The following is a 25,492-nucleotide window of genomic DNA, read 5'->3' as shown; positions in this document are numbered from 1 at the left end:
AATAGTTATATTTTACATAGCCCTAATGGGAAAGTCATTTTGGCCAATTCAAAATTCAAATGAAAAGTACGGAAGTAAATGTGATTCATGAAGGAAAGAAAGGTTGCATTACTACCATGTTTGACCTTGACTTGGTTTCTTGTGTTTTCACTGTAAATGACCTGTGTGATGTCTCCAGGCAAAAAAATTCAAAATTAAAATTAAAATCTGTCCTATTTTTTAATAAAAATTTAGGGTCATCTAAGTTGCACAAAATAAAAAATATATATTTACTCTTTTTTTTTTTAAAGTTTATCAAAGAAGGACATTAGCCACAAAAAAAAAAAAAAAAGGTCTTCCTAAATGTAAGTTATAAAAAAGTTTTTTTTTAAAAAAATAAAAATGTTACCAAACAATATGACCTACTTTAACCATTACAAAACTCAAAAATTAAAATTTGCTATAGCTTAAAAATAAAAATAAACTTTTTTTTACTAAGAGTGTTTTTAGAACTTCAAGGTTTGAAATTACAAACTTTTTAAAAAATCTACTGTCTAAGCCATTAAACCCTAAATATTTAAAACTTAAAATTTTCATAATAGATATCCTCAAATCGATTACAAACTTACCAATAAAATTCAAAAAGAAATGTCTTATACTATTATTTATTCTTTTTAAACTCTAGGAAAATTTACTCATAAATTCCGTATATATTTTTAATATAATAATTTTCAAATTTTATTTAATTGTGATCATTTAAATAATACTTTTAATTTCTAAATAGAATGAACATATTTCGAACTGACTTGGTTTCTTGGTTTCATGAAGAAGTTGTATAGTGGCTAAGGTTTTAAAGTGGGAAAGATAATAGGTTGTAAAGAAAGAAAGGGAAAATTGAATTTTTTTTTTTATTATGAAATAATTATTATTTTTCAGGAATGATGGTATAATCATAGCAATATTTTTGTTTTTAGGAAAGAATGGTAAAATTTTAACAAAATTATAATTAATATGATGCTTTAGCCAATAATATTTTCTTGGGTGAAGCACTAATAAATCCTAAAATGTGATCTTGTGAACGGTTTAATCCTCTATTTTTTCTTATAAATCCGAAGGTCTCCTTAAAGTGGAAAGTACATAAAAAGTTAGTCACTTTACATGTTTGGGCTTAATTTTTTAGGGATAAAAGTGATTTTCTCAAAATGTAAAATTACACATTTGGGCAATTTGAATTATAGAAGTTTTGGATTTTCCCTCATTTTAGAACAAATCTCACATCACGAACAAAAACCTAACACTCTAATGTAACACTCCAATAACGTAACACTTCAATGTAACACACTAAAAAACTCATTGGTGTACTTTTCTCAAATGTAACAACGTAACACTCAAAAATAATTCTTTGGTGTACTTTTCCCAAACGTAACGCTCCAATGTAAATATATATATATATATAATTCTTAGTGTATTTTTTCCAAACATAATACTTCAATTAGTGTAATCCCAAACATAACATTCCAATGTAACACACAAAAATACTAAAAAAACTCCTTAGTATACTTTTTTTTAAACGTAACATTCACAGTTTGAAATTATACATTTGTTCAAAACTTACTAAGGAATATTTGTACTCCTTTTGGAATGGTTTGAAGAATTTCACATTCTTTTTTTTTTTTTTTAGTGTTACATTGGAGTGTTATATGTAAGAAAAGTACACTAAGAAGTTTTCTTTTGTGTTACATTGGAGCGTTACGTTTGGAAAAAATACACAATTTTTTTTTTTTTTTGTTACACTAAAGTGTTACACTAAGGAATTTTTTTGGAATGTTATATTGAAGTGTTAAGTTTAGAAAAAGTACACTAATGAATTTATTTGTGTTATATTAGAATGTTACATTAAGGAGTTTTTGTGTGTTACACTAAGGATTGGTGTAAATCTGAGCCTGAGTCTTCCACTCATCTCTTGATGCATTGCTACTTTGCATGGAGGGTTTGGGCTGATATGATGGATTGGTGGGAGTTGAAGGGGGCTATTCCATGTTCATTAGAAGGTATACTTCACTGGTGGGATGGGGTGTATTTGAACAGGAAAGAAAAATGGATATGGAAGGTCATTCCCTTAGCTGTTATATGGTCTCTGTGGAAGCTTAGGAATGAGTGCATCTTCAAATCTGCTTCGCCTCAGTTAGTGGACCTGTGTGAGTTGATCAAAATCAGAGTTGCACTGTGGCTCAAACATAGATTCAAGGACTGTCATTTCTCTGTTCAAGATTTTTTAACCAACCTGAGGCAAATAAGATTGAGTCTGGGGAGCAGATCTGTTTTGGGCAGCTGATTCTGGGTTGGAGTTGACTTGAGGCTACTGTTATGTGATGGAGTTGATCCTGCCTTCGTGCAATGGAGATGAACTTGTTGTTCTGTGCTGATTAAAACTCGGGGCTGTTCTGTTCTGTACTGATGAACCAGTGTTGGAGGACCATTTAAACAGAATTGCATTTTGCTTGGAGTTTCAACAGTTGGTGTCTCTGTGTCTCTGGGCTGCTTGGTTGATATCTTACCGACCTTATTTGCCCTGTTTGGTTCTTTTGTGATCTTTGCTCCTTCGTTTTTATTGTTGATTGCCAATGTCTTTTTTCTTGATAATTTTCAATAAAATTCCTTTTGGCTGTTTTAAAAAAAAAAAAACACTAAGGATTTTTTTTAGTGTTATATTAGAGTGTTACATTTAGAAAAGGTACACGCAGAAGTTTTTTTTGTATGTTACATTAGAGTGTAACATTAAGGAGTTTTTGTGTGTGTTACATTAGAGTGTTATATTAAGGAGTTTTTGTGTGTTATATTAAAGTGTTATGTTTAGAAAAATACATTAAGGAGTTTTTTGATGTGTTACATTAGAGTGTTACAATAAGAAATTTTTGTGTGTGTTATTTTAGAGTGTTACATTAAGGAGTTTTTTTGGAGTGTTATGTTTGGAAAAACTATAGTAAGGAGTTTTTTTTATGTGTTACATTAGTGTTACATTTGGATGTTAATTAATGTTAATGTTACAATAGAGACGAACACCACACCAATAACACCACAAACGGGGTAATATCATCCACCTACAAATCACTCCACTAAATCTCCACAAAAAAAAAAAAAAAAAAAAAAAAATAGAAACATAAAAACCTACCTTACCCACACACACATACAAGGGCAAATAAGTAAACTTTCAAATCTCAAATCAAAGAAATACAACATATCCAAAATAAAAATGACTAATTGGTTTGAAAGAAAACTTCTAAGACTAAATGGAATAACTTTTCTCCAAATGGGATTTATGAGTAATTTTTTCTATTTTCTTTTTATATTTTAAAAATAAAAAAATTAAGAATTTTATGATCAAGTGTTGGAGCTTTATTTTCCTATTATGAAATAATTATTAATTACAAGAATGACGGCATAATCATAGCAATATTTTTGTTTTATGAAAGAATGGTAAAAATTTTAAAAAATTATAAATAATATGATGTGTTAGCCAATAAGATTTATTTCAATGTTTTTAAAATAACAAAAATTAAAAATTTTATGATGAAGTCTTTGGGAACTTTGCTATCATTCATCATTGAACTATCACGAACTTTCCTACCATTCATCATTGAACTATCACTTTATGTGGTGTTTGGGAACTTGGTTCCTAGATTTTTTTCTCATTTTTTTCACTAAAAGATAAAGGTTTTACAAAATAAAAATAAAAAAACAAATTCAAACAAGATATCACATCCAACCCTATAATCATTTCATTTTTTCTCTCACAAACATCACATCCAATCACAAAAAAATCCAACTATCTTTCCAAACACTAAAAATTTTTTATCCAATAATATCCTACAACTAAAAAAACCTACATAAAAACCCACTTCCCAAACACCCACTTAATATTCTTTTAATATTTTAAAAATAAAAAAATTAAGAATTTTATGATGAAGTGTTGGTGCTTTATTTTTCAATTATGAAATAATTATTACAGTAATGCTAGGGAGCTCGAAAGCCCCTCCGAATCCCCCGAATTCGAAAAAGGAAGAAGAAGAAGAAGAAGAAGAAGAAGAAGAAGAAGGACTGGACTGGAGAGGCCACCATCAACCGGGCTGGGCAGGGGGCGGAGGCGGAGGCGGAGGCGGGGCGGAGACGATCGCCGACGAGATGTGAGCTGCGACGATCGCCGACGAGCTGCGAGCTGCGACGATCACCGAGGTGCGACGATCGGACTGACGATTGGCCTCTCTTCTCTCCCTCTCCCTCTCTCTTTCTCTCCCTCTCCTTCTGTCTCAGACCTGCGTGATGAAGAAGAAGAAAGAAAAAAAAAAAAAAAAAGAATGCCCAAAACGACGTCGTTTTGGGCATTCGGGGGATTAGGGGGGGCAAAATTCGGAGAAAAAATCATTATTCTAATTATTATTTGTAAGAATGATGGCATAATCATAGCAATATTTTTTTTTTAGGAAAGAATGGTAAAATTTAAAAAATATAATGAATATGATGTGTTACCCAATAAGATTTATTTCAATATTTTTAAAATAAAAAAATAATTTATGATGAAGTCTTGGGAATTTTCCTACCATCATTATTGAAATATCACTTTAATATAGATATAGATAGATAGATAGATATTTAATATTGGATCGACTTAAAATATTTCTGTTTTCAGCTGACCCTATCTTGGATTTGATAAAAAGTAAAAATAAAAAATAAAAATTGATCAATAAATTAATAAATATAGTTAAAAACAATCAATTTATATCATAGTTTCTCAAGTTTTAATACATATTTTCATAATTCAAATAAAAAATACATATTTCCATGGTAAAAAACAATCAAGTTAACATTACAAAGTCTGACAAAAGAAAAAATGAAATTGATTAATAAGTCCCATATTTTACACTTGTAATCGATATAGCTTCATATTTTTTTTTTATAATCCATTTAATCTTTTTGGAATTGTAATGACTCATTTGCCCACCACGTTAGAGTGTCACATTTGGAAAAAGTACACTAAAGAGGTTTTAATTTTTTTAGAGTGTCACATCATACCCGCCACATTGGAGTGTCACATGTCACATTTGAAAAAAATATACTAAAAGGGTTTATTTTTTTTTTGAGTGTCACATGTCACATTTGGAAAAAAAAATACACTAAAAAGTTTTTTTTTTTAAGAGTGTCACATCATACTCGCCACGTTGTCACACTTGGGAAAAGTACACTTAAGAGTTTTTCTTTTTTTAGAGTGTCATATTATAGCTGTCACGTTGTCACATTTAGAAAAAGTACACATGTCACATTATTACATTTGAAAAAAGTACACTACGGAATTTTTAATTTTTTTTTAGTGTCACATCATACCTGTCATGTTGTCACATTTGGACAAAGTACACTAAGGAATTTTTAAGTTTTTTGGAGTAAAAGTCTTGAAGTGTTAAATCATACCTGTCACGTTGTCACATTTGAAAAAAATACACTACGGAATTTTTAGTTTTTTTAAAATGTCACATCGTTGGAGTGTCACATTAATACCTGCCACATTGAAATATTACATCATACTTGTCACATTAATAAAAGGGTATAGTTGTCTACCAAAACACTACTAAAATAAAAAAAAAATAGGACTACACGGAAAGAAATTTTTCACTAATAGGACTTAATAGACCAATAGAAAAAACGGAATTTGGGGATGCTGTTGCGCGGGGTGCGCAGTAGCACCTGTTGTACGGCGAAATAGACTCATTTTGGGGCTCATTTTGATAATCCGAACCGTTAGCATACCTGCAAAAAATCAAGTTAATCGGATATCGTTTACCTATTCATCCACTCACATTTGTATTCATTTTAATACTTTAAATCACAATTATTATTTATTTTTGTAGATAGAAATGTGAATGGATGAATCGGTAAACGATATCCGATTAACTTGATTTTTTACAAGCATGTTCTACTTGATATATTCTAAAATGTGAACGGTTCAGATTATCAAAATGAACCCTGAAATGGGCCCATTTCGCTGCACAACAGATGCTGCTGCGCACCCCGCGCAACAGCATCCCCAATCACGAAAAAACGTAAGACTAATTGGAATATTTGGTTGCAATCTCCTATTTTTAGAAGTTTATGTAACATTAAAAAATAAAATTCTATTATATCAAAACATTTTGAAGGTTGTTAATTTTTATTTTAAAAAAAATTGAAAATACTAAAATATTAATATGATTATAGGGTTTGAAAATATGTAGGAGTTAATTTAGGAACATAAATTTAAAAATTAGAGAGTGTCTATATATGGTATAAATTTTTATGGGGTTAATTTTGAAAATACAAATTTAGGTGATATTAAATATTAAAATAAATTTAATTAAAAAAGTTAATTTAAGAACATATATTTAAAAAACTAGAGAGTATCTATACATGGTATAAATTTTTCATGTAGTTAATTTAGGAACATATAAATTTAGCTGATATTAATAATATTAAAATAAACTTAATCAACGAATCATTTTACGACATGTCTTTTTTGTCTTTTTACAATAATTCAAAAATTTTGAAAAATTATGTTGAGAAGTTGGAGCTTCCATAGCCTTTTCATTAAAAATTCCATTTTCCTTAAAAGGAACCTAACCATCCACTCTAAGACATTTGGGATGTTTGATTTTGGCTAAAACAGTTAATAAAGATGAAAAAATAAAAAATAAAAAATAAAATTAAAATAGTTAATAAGATAAAATATTACATCTTACATAGTAATTAATTACTTTTTCTTTTATAATCATCTATTCAACTATAAAAAAAAATTACAAATCATCTCAATAACACAATTTTTTTTATCACATAAATAATTAAAAAAATTAAAAAAAAAAACCCACTAAAACAGCTAAATTTGTAAACAAGCAAATCTAAATTAAAGACAACCTACCTAGCCCTAATGGGAAGGTCATTTTGGCCAATTTAAATTTAAATGTAAAGTACGGCAGAAACATAGGTTGCATTGCAGCCATATTTGACCTTGACTTGGGTTCTCGTGTTTTCGCTGTAGATGACTTGCGTGATATCTAGTACGATGTAATTACCTGTGATACACGGTTGTTTTTCAAATGGGTGTGTACAGTGTGTCCTTTTTCAAAAAGTAGCCGTGTCTTATTCATTGACTCCCAAGTCTTCTTCATTGACTTGGAGTCTTCTTCATTGACTCCCAAGTCTCCCTATTTTTAAAAAAATTAAATTAAAAAAAAAATAAAAAAAATATGACAATCTAAGTATAAGAAGTGGGATGGCAAACAGAACTCAGAAAAACGAAAAACAACAAACAAAAATCTTTTATCCTTCAAATTTTGGCCATCCATCCATTATGGTCACAAAATATATTATTATTATGCTACCAAAATCAATTCAACTTCTCCATGTGTTCGTGGTTGTGTTATTGTTAAACTACATACCTGTTCTTGGACTTTCCTCGGGAGGAGTTGAAGCTGCTAATAAAATCAGGTGCATAGAGAGGGAGAAACAAGCTCTCCTCAAGTTTAAAGAAGCTGCCATAGATCATTATGGTATTCTCTCTTCTTGGGGGAATGAAGAAGATAAGAAAGACTGTTGCAAATGGAGTGGAGTCCATTGCAACAACCACAGTGGTCATGTAACCATGCTCGATCTTCATGTACCAGAGAATCTTTCCTATTCCTATGGTCTGAGAGGTGAGATGAGTCCTTCATTGCTTGAATTGCAGCATTTGAAGTACTTAGATCTTAGCGGAAATTCGTTTGAAGGGCGCATCCCAGAGTCAATTGCTTCCTTGAGCAGATTACAAGTCCTCAACCTCAATTTCAATCACTTTGGTGGTCCGATTCCTCATCAGCTTGGGAACCTTTCCAACTTAAGGTATCTTGATCTCTCTTTTAATGATCTAGAAGGTCCGATTCCTGATGCTTTTGGGAACATGATATCCCTTGTACATCTCAATCTCTCTGTTAATCACCTAGAAGGTGGCATTCCAAAGTCGTTCGTCAATCTAAGTCGTTAGACAGATAAAGTTTTGTGCAAACTGGTATCTTATACTTCTTTGTTTCTTTTTAGGTTTAAAGCCTATTACTGGTTTGATGCTAATTGAGATGCTTTTCATTCTGCAGACACACAACACCAGTTCAATGCACGAGAAAGTGATTGGGGTTTCACTTCTTTCATGCCTCTTAGTGAACTGTATGACCCCAGTAGAGGTTATCTGGTGAATGATACTATTGTAGTAGAAGCTGATGTTGCTGTCCGTAGGGTAACTGATTACTGGTCACATGACTCGAAAAAGGAGACTGGCTATGTAGGTCTTAAAAATCAAGGAGCTACTTGTTACATGAACTCTCTCCTCCAGACATTGTACCATATTCCTTATTTCAGAAAGGTTTGCCTTTTCATTCAACTTGTCTGATTGATTTTATTTTATGAGGAAATGCCTTATTTGGGTCACTTTATTCAGGCTGTGTATCATATGCCAACAACTGAGAATGATATGCCGTCAGGGAGCATCCCTTTGGCTTTGCAGAGTTTATTCTATAAGCTCCAGTACAGTGACACTAGTGTAGCAACAAAAGAGTTGACGAAGTCTTTCGGATGGGATACATATGATTCTTTCATGCAGCATGACGTGCAAGAACTTAACAGAGTGCTTTGTGAAAAGCTTGAAGATAAAATGAAGGTATAGTGATTTAATAGCATCATGGACTTCATAGTCTGTATTTAGTGCTAGGAGGTTGATTATTATACTTGACTCTGGTTTTACTGGCTCAGGGAACTGTTGTGGAGGGTACAATACAGCAGTTATTTGAAGGTCACCATATGAACTATATAGAATGCATCAATGTGGACTACAAATCAACAAGAAAGGAATCATTTTATGGTACTTGTTTTAACTTACAGTTATACCACTGTGTTATTTGAGATATATATCTGTAAGCTTTACTGACTTATATGTATTTTGAGTGTAGATCTTCAGCTTGATGTCAAGGGCTGTCGTGATGTTTATGCTTCTTTCGACAAATATGTGGAGGTGGAACGTCTCGAGGGTGATAACAAATACCATGCTGAACAATATGGGTTACAGGTTGGATGCTTTGAAACCCTGTGATTTGAATTTCACTCTAAATAATTTCCAAGATAGCTTTACCTGGATCAACCATTTTGTATGCCGGTCTGAACAAAGCCGAAGTGCTTTATTAAGTTGATATTAAATTTTCATTGCAATTGAGTTGTCCATTTTGTCATTATCATTGACAAGCATTTTGTTCTTTTTTGGATCCAATTGCCGGACGCAATGCTATGGTTCTGTCTCATAAAGAAATGCTGTAATTCTTGACCTTTCCAGGATGCAAGGAAGGGTGTCCTGTTCATTGATTTCCCCCCTGTCCTTCAACTTCAGTTAAAACGGTTTGAATATGATTTTATGCGGGATACCATGGTAAAGGTTAGTATTAAAAAATCTGTATTTTGCTTTGTGACTTGTTTTTTTATTTATGATTGTGTATGGTATGCATTGTCTGTTCAATCCGATCACTGTTAGTGTTGTACAATTATGCAGCATATCAGCTAAATTCAATAATAAAATAAAAATGGTATGCTTCATTTTACAATTTGTGTAGCTCTGTTCTACTAGATATGTATGCCTGTTGCCATGGACAACTTTCTATTTTTTAACAAAACTAGAATTAAGCTACATTTTGTAAATGTAACAATTTCATTCTTTTTTTTTTTTTTGGATTCATATAAGATATTACAATGAAGCCCAATGATTAACAATTATAATGATAATGATCAAATACAACATATAATCAATACAAAGAAACTCCCAAAGTGGGAGAGAAAGCCCCAATTAATACACGGGGAATAAGATCCATATGCAAGTGGGGAGATTTGAACCACTGACCTCCTAGTGAGGTGTAGGAGTTCTGGCCAATTTCATTCTCATCAGCAAAAAGGACAAAAAGAAAAAAATGATGGCCTTGTTTGGTTTCACTCTCAAAACACAATTTTTGAAAAAAAATTTCAAAATTTTGTTTGGTTAGAAATTTTTTGAATTTTTTTTCCAAAATCACTTTCTCTCTCTTGTACATCAATCAATCACCTTTTTTCTCTCCTCTCTCATCCTCAATCACTTTTTCTCTCACACACATCTACTCAACTACAACAAAATATCAAATCATCCCAAACTTCCATACTCTTAAACTATTTTCAAAATATACAACCAAACAAACCAAAAAAATTTCTAAACTCTCTCCCAATTTTTTTTTTTAAAAATTTATCTCCCAAAACCAAACCAAACACACTCGATATTCTTTATGGTGCACAATCCTTATTCCCTTAACACACCCAAGAGACACTGCATGCATGGAAGGTTTAAAAATTCCATTGGAGACGTTCTGTCTTTAAAGGTCTGCATTGCCTCATGGTTAAGTCATTTTAAATGTGATGTTTGCTACAAGGTGCTCTAGATTAACAATCTTTCTACCCTACTGGTCTTATTTTGCCCTAGCTTATGCATTATGTTTGTTGAGCAGGCTGGAATGCAGATTTGCATCATCAATTGCTGCACAAGCAGATGCAATGTCCTCTTCCTTATCAATTTGAAATTTTTTCCTTTTTTCTCGGGAGCTGTACTGATATTTTGAATGTTTTGGTATCACACAATTTGTTTTTCCCATTTGGTCTTTTCCTTCACTGTTTGTGGATGGTGAGAAATAAGAGCGTGATTAATAGAGAAGCTAAAACTGGTGGTTTTTATTTATCAAAAAGGAAAAAGAAAAAGAAAAAATAAGCTAAAACTGATGCTTTACAGTGTTTTTTGTTCTTCAAGCTTGGAAAACTTTTGAAGTTGTGTGTCTAATTATTGCCAATGTGGAAATTTTGATGGTATTTGATGCAAGATTCTATTCTTGACTTTGAATCAGGCACCCAGGCCTAAGTGTAAGTCATGCCTCGAGTGCATCTAGGAGCTTGTTTTCATAAGAAATATAGAGGGTGAATTCTTTTGACATTGAGGGATGTGTTCATTTTTGTGTTACATTATTTGTTTATGATCATGTAGTGATACCTTGTTTTCTTTTATTGGATAGTTTGAAACTGGGATTTTTTTGTCGCTAGTTCGAAGATTTTGACACTCTTGGATTATTTGTGATTGTAGCAAAGGTTAGAGGGCATAGATGAGTCGTTGGCTTGATCATGGTTAGCTTCTGGAAAGTTCCCCAGATCATTTCCACTTCTAGGGAGGGTCAGTTGCGACATTTACAAATCTATGTTTGATGTTTGGTTCTGAACTCCCTTAGGAATTAGTGTTATGTTACATTATTTTATTGTATTTGAATGAAATATTTATATTATAATATAATAACTATATAAAATTATAAATTTTGTGTAAAGAAAAGAAAATATGTATAGTGCAGTGAGTTGTTTTTTCTTTTTGAATTTTGTGGAGCCAAAGGATTTATACTAGATATTAAATTCACAAACTATATACGCCCGTGTCTTTATATTATACTGAGCAATACCTTTGCAATATATATAAATACGTGTCAAAAGAGATATACAAAGATATATGGAGACAGAAAGTAATATATGTGACATGAATAAGGGCTCTATAACAAACAAGAGCTGCAGGACAATGTGGAGAAAATGAAGAGGTGTTGCTGTGGAGCGGACTGGCGGTGCTGTGGTGGCATGGAAAGGTGGCTGCAAGATTTCAAAGACAAAAAAATTGCCCATTTTAATCAGCTGAACTTAGGACTTCGGTTTTTTAGAAGGGGGAGAATTCTTGTGTTGTGAGTACATGTTCTTGAACTACAATATAATCTTAGTGCCCATAGATTGGCTGAGAAAAAAATTAATAAATTAATACACGTACTATATGCATATATTTAAGCTGAGTTGTTTGAGACTATTTCCCAATCAAACCCTGCCCAAATTCAAACTGTGGTGCGGATTTACAGCCAAGCTTAGCTTGAGGTTGATAGATAGTGGTCCAAGCACAACTGAAATTTGAGTTTAGCTTGGGTCATTGCCATTTGAACCCACCCAAGTTCAAATGCTATTTACATCTGATGCCCAATCTCTCTCTCTCTCTCTCTCTCATTGAACCAAAGGAATAGCAGGAAGCCATGTACAATTCATGACTCTGAAAAATGCTTTTCTAATAAAATTTCACATTGTGTATATTATATTGTAGGACCAAACGTAGCTGTTCAGCCTTTTGCCTATGACAATACCTGGAGTCTCACAGAAAAATTGATTTGAATAGATTGTTCATTCAACCAATTGAGAAAATCGTGTCCTTGCTGTAATAAATTGAGTTGGGGTTATAAACTTATTGTTGAAGCCTCCATGAAAAAACTTAGAAAATATGAGGAAGAAGAACTCCGAAAATATGAGGAAGAAGGAATATATTTCTGTTATATTCAAAACTTCTTATTTTACAAGACCAAATGACACTCCTTATATAGGAGATATTACAAACATCATTATAACCCATTATATGCCACTTACATATTATATATTACCACTATTTACCACTATGATATTATATACATGCCACTATCTACCACCAACACCACTATCATATTCTATACATGCCACTATCTACCACCAACACCACTATCATATTATATACATGCCACTATCTTATTATATGCATTAACACAAATTTCCAGCACTCCCCCTCAAGCTGGTTTGAAGATATCTTCCATAGCCAGCTTGCTAGTCAGCTTATCAAATTGCTTCTTGTGTAGTCCCTTCGTTAGCACATCAGCTAATTGTTCACCTGTTGGAAGGTAGGTCATACAGATTATGCCAGCATTGATTTTCTCCTTGATGAAATGTTTATCCACTTCTATATGTTTTGTGCGATCATGTAGAACTGGATTATGAGCTATAGATATAGCTGCTTTGTTGTCACAATAGACCTTCATAGGTGTCGGGTGAGAAAGCTTTAATTCTTCAAGAATTCTTTTAATCCACATTACTTCACAGATTCCATGGGCAACAGCTCTGAACTCTGTTTCTGCACTACTTCTAGCTACCACATTCTGTTTTTTACTCCGCCATGTAACTAGGTTCCCACCTACAAAGGAGCAGTATCCGGATGTTGATCTCCTGTCTGTAACACTTCCTGCCCAGTCTGCATCTGTGTATACTTCAACTTGAAGATGTCCATGTTTCTTGAACAGTAAGCCTCTCCCTGGAGTTCCTTTCAAATATCTTAAGATCTTATAAACGGCCTCAAAATGCTCTGTCCCTGGTGAGTACATGAACTGACTTACCATGCTGACTGCAAAGGCAATATCAGGCCGCGTATGAGACAAGTAAATCAATTTCCCGACAAGTCGCTGATATTGTTCCCTCTCTTTGACTTCTTCAGCCTTAGCAGCTTGTAACTTCAAGTTAGGCTCGATCGGAGTCTCCACCATCTTACAACCAAGCATACCTGTTTCTCCAAGGAGATCAAGAACATATTTTCTCTGATTAACGAATATACCTTCCTTGGATCTTGCAAATTTCATTCCGAGGAAATACTTGAGGGCTCCCAGATCCTTAATGTGAAATTCTTTTGCGAGTTTGTCTTTGAGGGCTGCTAACTCTGCTTCATCATTACCAGTTAAAATGATGTCATCAACATAAACAATCAAAATTGCAATTTTACTGTTTTTTGAATGTTTATAAAATATTGTGTGATCTGCTTGACTCTGCGAGAAGCCACAACTGATAACTGCCTTCCCAAAGCGTTCAAACCACGCTCTTGGTGATTGTTTGAGTCCGTATAATGACTTGTTCAATCTGCATACTCTGTCGCTTCCAAGTCTCTGCTCAAATCCCGGCGGTAGGCTCATGAACACTTCCTCTTCAAGATCACCATTGAGAAATGCATTTTTAATGTCAAGTTGATGTAGAGGCCAATCTGAATTTACTGCAAGAGATAACAGTACTCTGATGGAATTTATTTTAGCAACAGGAGCAAACGTCTCCTGATAGTCGATCCCATAAGTTTGAGTGAAGCCTTTAGCCACCAGTCTCGCCTTGTATCTCTCAACGCTTCCATCTGCGTTACATTTTATCGTAAACACCCATTTACACCCAACTGTTTTCTTGTCTTTGGGTAGATCAACTATCTCCCAAGTACCACTTCTCCTTAAAGCATTCATCTCCTCCATGATTGCTAATTTCCAATTCGGATCATCCAATGCTTCCTGTATATTCCTTGGAACAAACAAGTGTGAAATCCTAGATGTGAAAGCTCTATGGTTTTTAGACAGTCTTTGATAGGAGAGGTAATTTGCAATAGGATGTTTAATGCAATTTCGGACACCTTTCCTAATTGCTATAGGAACATCAAGGTCGGAAATAGAAGGAATAGGATTACCTAAAATTTCGATGCCAGAACTCGGGTGGACATTCGGGTCATTACGATGGACATTCGGGTCATTATTCCTCAGGTGAAATCGCTTCCTAGTATAAACCTGAAGCTCAGGATTTAGATCATTTTGTAGTACTTCTCTCCCTAAACAAGAATCTTCTTGACTAGGCAACCATAGAACTTGGTTCTCCTAAGTGATCATTATCAGACAGATGTGGTTTTTGTGTAGGATAAATGACATTGAGGAGCGGGATAGAAATATCCCAAAAACGGTCTTCTACTCCACTTGTCTCCCCCTGAAGAGAAGTGTTGGGGAAATAGGATTTTGTTTCCACAAATGACACATCCATACTCACATGAAATTTCTTGGTTTGAGGATCGAAACACTTATACCCCTTTTTGTTTGAGGAATAACCCAAAAAAACACATTTTATAGCACGGGGGTCAAGTTTTGAACGAAATTGACTGGGAACATGAACATAGGCAGTACATCCAAAAACTTTGGTGGGTAAATCAGAAAACAACCTCGTGTCAGGAAAAAAAATTTTTAGACAATCGAAAGGTGTTTTGTATGTTAACACCTTTGTAGGCATCCTGTTTATCAAATAAGAGGCTGTTAAAATTGCTTCGCCCCATAAATATTTAGGAACATGCATGTAAAACATTATAGCACGTGCTACTTCAAGTAGATGTTTATTTTTTCGTTCTGCAATGCCATTTTGTTGAGGGGTATCCCGACATGTAGATTGATGAAAAATCCCTTTTTTTTTTCAAAAACTCACCCAACTGCTCATTGAAATATTCTGTTCCATTATCAGAATGTAAAATACCAATTTTGGTTTGAAATTGGTTTTCAATCATATTGTAAAAATTTGTGAATAAATTTTTCACGTCAGATTTTTTATTCATCAAATAAATCCAACATAAGCGGGTATGGTCATCAATAAATGTAACAAACCATCTTTTACCAGAAAGAGTAGTGATTTTAGAAGGGCCCCAAACATCACTATGAATCAAATAAAAAGGTTTGGAAGCCTGGTAAGGTTTTGGCAAATAAGTAGAGCGACGAAATTTTGCAAAAATGCAACTTTCACAATGAAAAGAAGAACAATCAATCCCTTTAAATAATTCTGGAAATAAATATTTCAGATAAAGAAAACTAGGATGTCCTAGCCTATAGTGCCATAGCATTATTTTTTCTCGAACAGAGATTGAACTAGTACTATTAAAGCTCTGAGCTTTTTTATTACTAACAGGTACTTCATCAAAGTAGTAAAGACCTTCAAGCATCCTAGCACGCCCAATCATCATCCCCGAGTTCTGGTCCTGAAATTCACAATGGGATTCAAAAAATGTAACACGACAATTAGAATCCTTAGATAGTTTACTGACAGACAAAAGGTTACAGGCTAAGTTGGGGACGTGAAGAACAGCATTGAGATTAATTTTCTCAGTTAGTTTAATAAATCCTTTTCCTGCAATAGGTGAAAAACTACCATCGGCTATTCTGATTTTGTCATGACCAGAACAAGGGAAATAGGTACTAAATAAATGGGAAAAACTAGTCATGTGATCGGAGGCACCGGAATCTATGATCCACGGAGAGAAGTTTAGGCAAGAGAAGGCTTTAGGATTTCTACCTGTTTGTGCCAACAAAACACTAGGAGTACCGGATGAGGAGTTGGATTTTATCAGCTTTAAGAGTTGATCAATCTGCTCTTTGTTGAAGGGACCTGAATCGGCTTCATTAGCGGTAGGAAAGCCACGATTCTTCTCTCCTTGTTTGCTGCTTTTCCAGTTGACAGGTTTGCCATGGATCTTCCAACACGTTTTGCGTGTATGGCGAGGCTTGTTGCAAAAATCACACCAGACCCGTGGCTTATCATCAAACCTGCGCTGGTAATTTGCAGCCTTGTTGGCCGCAGCATCGCTAATTAAAGCAGAAATTTCAATTGATTCACCAGTACCTTTTTTCTTAAGCATGACGCTCCTTCGGCTCTCTTCCCTTCTGACTTCAGCAAATACTTCGCCAATGGATGGGAGAGGAGGTCTGCCAATAATTCTTCCTCGCACTTCATCGAACTCAATGTTGAGGCCGGCAAGAAACTTGTAAATACGGCTGTCTTCCACAGTTTTCTTGTGGTGGTTGCAGTCGTCAACCGATTTCCATTCGTATGTGTTAAAGATGTCAAGATCCTGCCACAACCTTTTCAACGAATTGAAATATTTGGTGACGGAATCATCTCCTTGACGAATCTCTCCCAACTTCAAAGTTAATTCGAAAACTTGAGATTGATTTCCTAGGTCAGAATACATCTGACTAACATTATCCCACAATTCTTGTGCAGTAGGATAGCACATGTAATTAGAGCTTATATCCTCCTCCATGGAATTGACCAACCATGTCATAACCATGGAGTTTTCAGCGTCCTAACTGTCGAACAGCGGATCATTAACAGCAGGAGCCTTCTTGTCACCAGTGATGTAACCGATCTTTCCTTGCCCACGGATATACATCCGGACAGATTGTGACCAGCGGAGAAAATTATCACCATTTAGGCGGATGGTGGTGATTTGGACAGAGTGAGAGTTGGACGTTTTTACTGGAATGGCAGCGGCAGGGGTTGAAGTGGTTTCAGACGTGACTTCCGACATGGCTATGACGGTTTTAGGGCTGCTGTGTTTTTTGTTGCTCTGATAACAACTTAGAAAAAATGAGGAAGAAGAACTCCGAAAATATGAGGAAGAAGGAATATATTTCTGTTATATTCAAAACTTCTTATTTTACAAGACCAAATGACACTCCTTATATAGGAGATATTACAAACATCATTATAACCCATTATATGCCACTTACATATTATATATTACCACTATCTACCACTATGATATTATATACATGCCACTATCTACCACCAACACCACTATCATATTCTATACATGCCACTATCTACCACCAACACCACTATCATATTCTATACATGCCACTATCTACCACCAACACCACTATCATATTATATACATGCCACTATCTTATTATATGCATTAACACAAATTTCCAGCAAAAAATGAAATAACTAGTTAGTCATGAAGGAGCTACATGTTTCAAAGATACTTGTTTTTGAATGATTGGTGAGTCTCAGTCATTTTGAGCTCATTTGCACCAGGCCAAACTAGGTGTGCTTAAAGTGAACATTGAACAAGCTTTTGCCTTGTCATTTCCAATTTCAGCCCTTGTATATTTTAGAGCCCAAATAATTTTTGTTTATAAGATAATGTTAACAGAAGGTCCGAGATTCTTTCCCCCTGATTTAAATACATTCCTTTACTTGATGAAAAACTTTTGGGCTCTGGAAATAATGCTTCAATAGAAAAGCTGTTTAGGGTCCCTAAATAGCTGAATATCAGGTCCTCCAAATATGTGTTCAAATGCCAAGTCTGTAACTTTTGAGTGGAAGTGGATGAGTCTTGTGCCAGCAGCATATGTTTGTCTGATCTATGCACAAAGCCCACAGTATCATTCATCATGTAAGAAACTTAATATCTTGTCATTTGGCATGATCTGATTATCTTGCTTGATTATGGATAACATGCCTAGCTTTAAAGGGACCCCACCCCACTCTGTGCCTAGTTTATCTAATGGATCATTTATATTTCAATCAGAATCTGTCTTTTTGCTTTTATCATTTTTAGGTTCTAGAATAACCCTTCTTTTTATTTTCTAGTTGTCTTACTGCTTCCTTCCATATGATGCTTTTGGAATGAACTGTATAATTTGAGTTGGGCAAGGTCAACTCTCTCTCATGTACCTCTTCTCTAGAGTTCTGACTGTCTGCTTGATTTTGAGAGCAGACTAGCTCAATGATGAGGGAACTTTTCTTAAACTATTGCTCCCTCCCACTTTAGAATTAGTTGTTTTTGTGAAAGATGTTTACACTAACCGTTTGTCACACACACACACACATAACCTCTTTCATTTAAAACATTACTGAAACATCTTGTTTCATTTGTAAAACAGATAAATGACCGCTATGAGTTCCCTCTACAACTCGATCTTGACAGAGAGGATGGCAGATATTTGTCACCTGAAGCAGATAGGAGTGTTCGCAACTTGTATACCCTTCACAGGTATTTATTCTTTTTTACATTATACCAGTGAGCCTCTCATTAATTTTCTTCCCAGAAAATTTTACTTAATGTATAGCTTTACACAATTTGTTTTGTTGAAATATATGCTCTCTTTAGATAAAATTATATGAAAATGTAAAGTGGCTTTATCTTATGCTAATAGGCCTCTGATTAATTTTCTTTCCAGGAAATCTTTGCATACCTTTACCGCTTTGTTTTGTGAAACATCTGCTCTCTTTAGATAAATTTATATGAAATTGTCAGGTGGCGCTTTTTTTGCATGTTTCCTTACTTCTCTGTTTATTGCTTTTCTTCCAATATATCCAATATGTTGATAACAAATATCAACTTAGAAAATGGTATCTAATTGTAGATCTTTTTAAAAAAAATCCTCATCTTATGTTTGCTAAATTTAAAGGGGAAAGATGTCTTCTCTTCCTGCTTGGTGGTTGGATGATGAGATGAAGAACAAAATTTCGTTTTGTTTCTATCAATGGCCGAAACATTTCTGTTTCCTAGGAAACCATAACGAAATAACAGTGGCATAGCAAAATTTCAATGTTTCCATTGAAATATACCAAAACACAGTGAAACACTAGAGAACATACCGCAACAATGAGTTATTTCGACACCTATTAAGAACATTTAACAATGCTTATTTCTATTTGCCTCTTTTTGTCAAAAGAAAATACTTGAGAATATATAAAAATATTAAATTTATTAGAGAATTTAAGAAACTTAAAAACAAAAGAGAAGAGATAGAAAGGAGAAAATAAACATGCATGATTAAGCCACTTATTTTCCTTCTTTCTTTGTTACTGCAATGTACTTTGTTTTTTCTGTTTTCGTTCCTTTTGCTATCAGAATTTTGCATTTTCCAAATGTATTTTCTTACAATGGCAAACCAATAACTAAGTTTTTAAACCTTGTTTATGAGCTTCTAATATTCATAGAGCTCAACATGTTCAATTATTTAATTATTCCGAATGTATTAACATTTATATAGGTTTTGGTTTTTGTTCTCAAATGTTTTTTCCCCCTCCTCATTTCACTTATGTTTTCGAAAATTCATTTCAAAACATTTCCGTTTCCAAGCTAACCAAAAGAACATACCGAAACAAAATTTTGATCCTTGTGATATGGAACCAAGTATAAGGTTATGGGTTCAAGCCTCAATGGGAGGCAGCCTCCATGGATCCATTGAAACCTCTCCCCAAAGAAAAACCTGAGAACAAAAGAGGAAGGTGGATTCTTGATTACTGTTGTATGACTCTTTGGTCAATGTAGCACTTTCCTCTCTTTTTCCCTCCCCTGGAAAAAAATGAAATTCTGACAAAGGAATTGAAGTGGTGTGGCATCTTTATACTATATTGGCCACATATTTCAATTATATAGCACTCCAGAATTACATGTCCTTATCACACATTTTCATCTCTCCTTTTGATGTGAATGGAGATGTATTTTATTCATTTGTGTTATCTGTGTCATCATTTATTATTTCCTTTTTCATTTTCTCATTATTTTTTATTTTGTTGGGGCATGATTTTTTGTTTTCTGTTCAGATAGTATTATATGTCCAAGAAAATTAGATTTTATGCGAAAAGTACATTGTAGACTTCCATAATACCTTTTCTTTTGATTTTTGATTTTAGTAATTGTGATTGATGGATATCAGCATGTAATTGACACTCTGTATCGCAATGGTTATAACGAAGTATTGCTTGTTTGCAGTGTTTTGGTTCATAGTGGTGGGGTGCATGGTGGACATTATTATGCTTATATCAGGCCAACCCTCTCTGAGCAGTGGTATGCATATATGTTTGTACTGTTTTTTGCTCTTTTTGATTGTTAGTTTTTGTTGGTTATATGTTTAACCTATATATTTTGCTTAACATTGCTCAGCAAAGCTTTGAAGGCTAAAAAGCACGAACACACGGACCCATGACATGATGCAATATGTTCACACATAAATTTTAAAAAAATGCAGGACATGATATATGGGGGACACACAGTATAGTTTTATATATTTATTAGGGTGGCGATAATGCCATTTATGCTTACATGGATATTATAATGGTTTGACATTTTTACCCTCGAAGCATTCAATCTCTGTTTACATGACTTTAACACTCTCTTCATTCCTCCTTTCTTCTGCGTTCACATTCCACAATATTAAACAACTCTCTTTCCCACCCAATGTTTCTCTCTGCTTTTTAGTCGAGATTGATGTTTTGGTTCAATCTCTCTAATTTTCTGTCTCTTTTAAATCATTTTTTACTGTACTTTCCTTCCTACTTCAATTAACAATTTCTGGCAGCAGCCCATATAGTCTACCTTACCAGTCCTCACCCCCCACCATTGTTGAGATCAGTAATCAAATATTGAGATGAAAAAAAATGAATACCACCATTGTTGCTTGCCCCATGGTTCTCTTCAAGAAATTAAGGTTCACCCATGCCAATCATGCCGTTGCTTCCATCAACCCCCCCCCCTCTCCCACCATTGACTCCTCCTGTTATTGCTTCCTTCCAGCAACAGCGTAAGGTCATTGTCATCAGTCACAACTTCTACGCTTCTCCCATCTTGTCCCCACCTCTCTCTATTTGGGTGATTTGGGTCTTTGGTTCGGTCTGTGATGATTTGGGCGTCCTGATTGAAGAGATACTCAAATAGTTGCATAATACACTGGCCGGCGAGTTTGATGGCGATAAGAAGCTGAATCGACAAGCATGAAAACCATAGAGTCAATACTTTAGAAAAATTGGGTAGAAAAAGGAGTGAGGAAGAAAGAAAAGATTTAAATGTAAAATAATAGGAAAGGAAAGATTGAATGGAGATAAAAAGAAGAAAATGTAAATAGAAGTGGAAGGTGAAGATTTGTTTGCTAACATATACACATTAGCATATACCGAGTGAGCTCTTTCTGGGTTTGGTTTGTATTTTTTCTATAAGAACAGTGTTGTAAAGGGAATAGAAGGGGTCCTGGCTTTGATAATGGAACAATGGTGGTGGAATAAAGGAGGTGAGGTGGTAGTTTGGTTGGTGTTAATGGTGGGTGGATAGTCTAGGTTTGAGGAATGTAGTTTGATTGATGAATGGAGTGTTAGTGCATATGTATGGGTGGTTTGATTTGTAGAGAGAATGTAAGACTGAAGAGGGAGAAAGAGAGTGAGAGTGGCAAAAAGAGAGACTGAGGGTAAAATGACAGACTGATATAATGTGCATGGAAGCATAAAATGAGTTTGTGGCATTGTTGCCTGACTATTTATTATGTGTCATATATTTTTTAATATTTTATTTAAAGATAATGAAAAAATGCAACATAACACTAACTAAAATTGAAAACCCACATATTCCATCCTTGGCTTAAACATCTAGATATAATAACAATAGCATTCCATCAAAAATGTTAAAGTGATAAAATAAAGTTGCAAATCATACATCGTCTAAAACAACAATTTTTATAATGAAAGAAACTTCATAGAAGCCAAAATATGAAGAAATAGATATGCCTAGCTGCCATATTCTTTGGACAACGAATCTAATTGATAGAGGAAGCACCATAAAGATCAATAAGTGACCCACAAGTTTTTTTTTTTTTTTTAAATAAAAAAAAAGAAATCTAAATTTTTCTTTGCTGGTTATAGTGGTTTATATCATAACAATAAAAAATTAATAATTATACATTTCATTAAGCAGTTTATCCACTATTTAATTTTTTTTTTTTTTTCACATTCAAATAGTTAGGTTACCCACAACAAATGTAAGGAAAAAAAAAAAAACTGTTTTCTTTCTTGTTGAATGTGTCGCGAGCTTGTCCCTAACGTGTCCCAAGCGCATCTCCAGTGTGCCCGAGTGGAATTTAAATATTTTTTTTTTGGGACATTTCCTCTAGCATGTCCACTACATGTTCAGAGGGTGTTTCATGTCCGATATATGTTGGATACCAATATGCGGCCACTGGTGAGGTGTATGTGCTTCATAGTTTGAAGGAAATAAATATTTGTAATAATGTTTGCGTGATTGGTCGATTGTTGGCACAACAACATTGTTTTGTGCTATACTCTACCTTTCTTTGTGTTCCTTTGTACTCGTTGGCATTTTGAAGACTTTTTTTATCACTGCTTTAGTATTGTTTAGCAAGTACTTATACTTTGTTTTGAGGTTAGCTTTCAAATTATTGATATAGTGAATCATCTTTTAAGTTGTTACCATTTGGTTACGTCAGAATTCACTGCAAGTTGGGTGCATACAGGTTTAAATTTGATGATGAACGGGTAACAAAAGAGGACATGAAGAGGGCATTGGAGGAGCAGTATGGTGGTGAGGAAGAGGTAACCCTTTGTACAGTTATGAAATCTAAGTTTTCTGGTCTAGGTTATCCTAATCTTCAATTTAACTACTGTCTGTTCTGTACTATGCTTGTATCCAACAGCTACCACAGACAAATCCTGGGTTCAACAACTCTCCATTTAAGTTTACAAAATACTCTAATGCATATATGCTTGTGTATATACGCGAAAGTGATAAGGAGAAAATAATATGTAATGTCGATGAAAAGGACATAGCCGAACACCTTAGGGTAAGATTTTTGAATTGTTCTTGTGATTTGAGTTCCTGATATTGTTCTCCCCAATAAATTATACTGGGATCTGTGGACATCAAATTCAAGATAAGGTTGAAGAAAGAACAAGAAGAAAAAGAGCAAAAGAGAAAGGAAAAAGCAGAGGCACATCTTTATACCATCATAAAGGTTACAAAGACCTAAACTCTCCCCTTAAAGTTGTTACTTTTTTGCCAATTATGCATCTGCCTTATGGAATATTGTTTGCTAAATCAGTTATTTGATTCCTCAGGTTGCTCGTGATGAGGACCTTCTTGAACAGCTTGGAAGGGATGTATATTTTGATCTTGTGGATCATGACAAAGTTCGTAGTTTTCGTATCCAGAAACAGACACCTTTCAACCTTTTCAAGGTATTCTCTACGATTTTGATGTCATTGAATTTGGTTAGGTTTAGATGAGTTGTCTTTGTTGAATATTGGTTTATTTGGTATTTGATCATATATCTGCCTCCTGATATAAGTTAACTTGTTTGAAGGTTCATGTCTGAGAAAAGTAAATGAATGATTTTGTCTATTGGTAGGATTGTTCTGTCTTTATTTTCTTAGAAAGAAGAAGAATGCAGTGGATTTGATTTTGTAAGTTTGTTTAAAGTAATCTGTTTATTGCATGAATGGGCAATTGAAGCTTGGTTCAAGGTATTCTTTTCCCCCATTTCTTTGACTGTGGCACCTAAGAGCCCTCCTCAAGTTAATGCACATCTAAGAAGCATAAACACTTCTAAGATGCATTGGGCACGTGTCCAAATGTGTCTAGTTATCTTTTTTTTAATATATTTATAGAAATGGATATGCTTCGGACACTTGGGCTCACACACATATCTATTGCTTAGAGCCATAGACACACAAAACGGATCGTGAATTTGTGGAAATGCCTAAATGTATAATTGATCAAAAGCTCTATTTTCTTAGTGAATGATCAAAAGTACTAGTTTCTTAGAGAATTATTTATTCTTTGGCAATAATGTGACATATTCAAGTAATTCATAAAGTGAATATTACATATTTTGGGAATATTAAACTAACACTCTTTCTAAATAATTTGAGCACTAAGATTTTGGTACATTTGTTAATATCTAATTGATTTATGGTGCCTCTATAAACTATTTAATATTTTAAAATGTTTTGAACTGCTCATAAACTAATATTTAAGATAACAATTATAAATGTGGTATATTTTGGGAAATGTTATTCCCACTCCACTTCTTTATAATTGATGTAGTAGAATATATAGGGTAAGACCTCGTTTGGCAAATTCAACTTTTAGCCTAAAAGCCAAAAAATTACTAAAAAAATCAAAAAGTCAACAATCTATATAAAAAAAGTCAAAGATTCCCTTTTCTCTCTATTTTTTGCACATCTTTTTGTAAAAAATCAAAAAGTTACCCCAAACATTGTAGTTTCTTTTACCTCATATTTTAGCCAAAAAACTATGAAGTTACTAAAATAGCTTTTTCTCAAAAGTGTCAATTTGAGTTCTATGCTCAAGTGTCTTCAGTTCTCTACTAAGTCTTCTATTAGTTAGGCTATTAGTGGTCTTGGTCTATAGATTTGTGATGTAATTTCATTTGTACTTTGGGTTCTCTCTCTAACCCCTTAGGGTCTTACCCCCTAATTGGGGATTTGTTCTCTCTCGCTTGATTTTAGATTCTTGATTGCATCAATTTGGTATCAGAGCTTCAGATTCTATATCTAATTGTTCCAAATTGAAGCTAAATTCACCAATCAGATAGGAGGAACGTTACCAGTCCTTGCATGCAAGCCCTAATTGGTTGCTTCAACAGATTCACGTCTGGATTAGAAGTTGAATCGGCCACTGGTTCCTCATTGACCTAATCCAATCTATTGTTGCTACCTGTAGCCTTTACAAAGTTGTGAACTCAGAATACCAGATCTGGAACTTGTCGCGATCGTGATGTCCGCTTCGCGACTTGATCTCGATGTAGATTGAAGTCCCGAAAATGGGATTACATCTCGATTTGGAGTCATGAAACCTAGTTGGGGTGTTTCGAAGTCAGAAATTGGTTTTGCAAGTTGAATCGTAGCTCTCAGTGATTGAAGTTGAATCACGACTTCTGTCTGTGGATTTTCAAACTTGATCTCATCTCAACTAACAATTTTGAACCTTAACTAGATGTTTTACCTCCGGTCTGGCCTCGTTTTGTAGTCGCGACCTTCGATTAGATCATTTGGCACCTATTTAACTTTGTTTGAAGCTTGACTCATAGTTGTGATTTGAGTTTGGATCATTTTCAACCCTAGCTGCATCAACTCAAACAAGAATCTAGGTTTCAATTAGGTTTCAAACCCTAACTGAACAACGTATAGTGCAAAATCTCATTTCAAACCTTATGTTGTT

General features: G+C 34.0%; 1 protein-coding gene across 18 annotated transcripts in view; it reads left to right on the top strand.

Annotated features, from left to right (window-relative positions):
• The first annotated feature begins 7,291 nt into the window (after window positions 1–7,291).
• Window positions 7,292–25,492, top strand: part of LOC145814627 (ubiquitin C-terminal hydrolase 12-like) — a 37,511-nt gene continuing 19,310 nt past the window's right edge. For 10 of the 18 annotated variants that reach the window (XR_014357987.1, XR_014357986.1, XR_014357985.1 and 7 more), the window contains exons 1-12: window positions 7,292–7,878; window positions 8,127–8,392; window positions 8,468–8,686; window positions 8,779–8,887; window positions 8,976–9,091; window positions 9,353–9,451; window positions 18,402–18,511; window positions 20,243–20,317; window positions 22,767–22,845; window positions 22,947–23,093; window positions 23,184–23,264; window positions 23,368–23,487. Coding sequence is in view for 14 of the 18 variants with exons in the window: in XM_082911556.1 (XP_082767682.1) it covers window positions 8,180–8,392; window positions 8,468–8,686; window positions 8,779–8,887; window positions 8,976–9,091; window positions 9,353–9,451; window positions 18,402–18,511; window positions 20,243–20,317; window positions 22,767–22,845; window positions 22,947–23,093; window positions 23,184–23,264; window positions 23,368–23,487 (1,368 nt within the window). In the remaining 4 variants the exon portion in view is untranslated. The other 8 variants (XR_014357988.1, XM_082911562.1, XM_082911551.1 and 5 more) reach the window with 3 other exon arrangements.

Source organism: Camellia sinensis, unplaced genomic scaffold, assembly GCF_055761805.1.
Source record: "Camellia sinensis isolate YWXY unplaced genomic scaffold, ASM5576180v1 Unanchor12, whole genome shotgun sequence".
In the NCBI taxonomy this organism is placed as follows: domain Eukaryota; kingdom Viridiplantae; phylum Streptophyta; class Magnoliopsida; order Ericales; family Theaceae; genus Camellia; species Camellia sinensis.
Note: the sequence above shows the minus strand (reverse complement) of the source record. Positions and strands in the feature narration are given on the sequence as shown.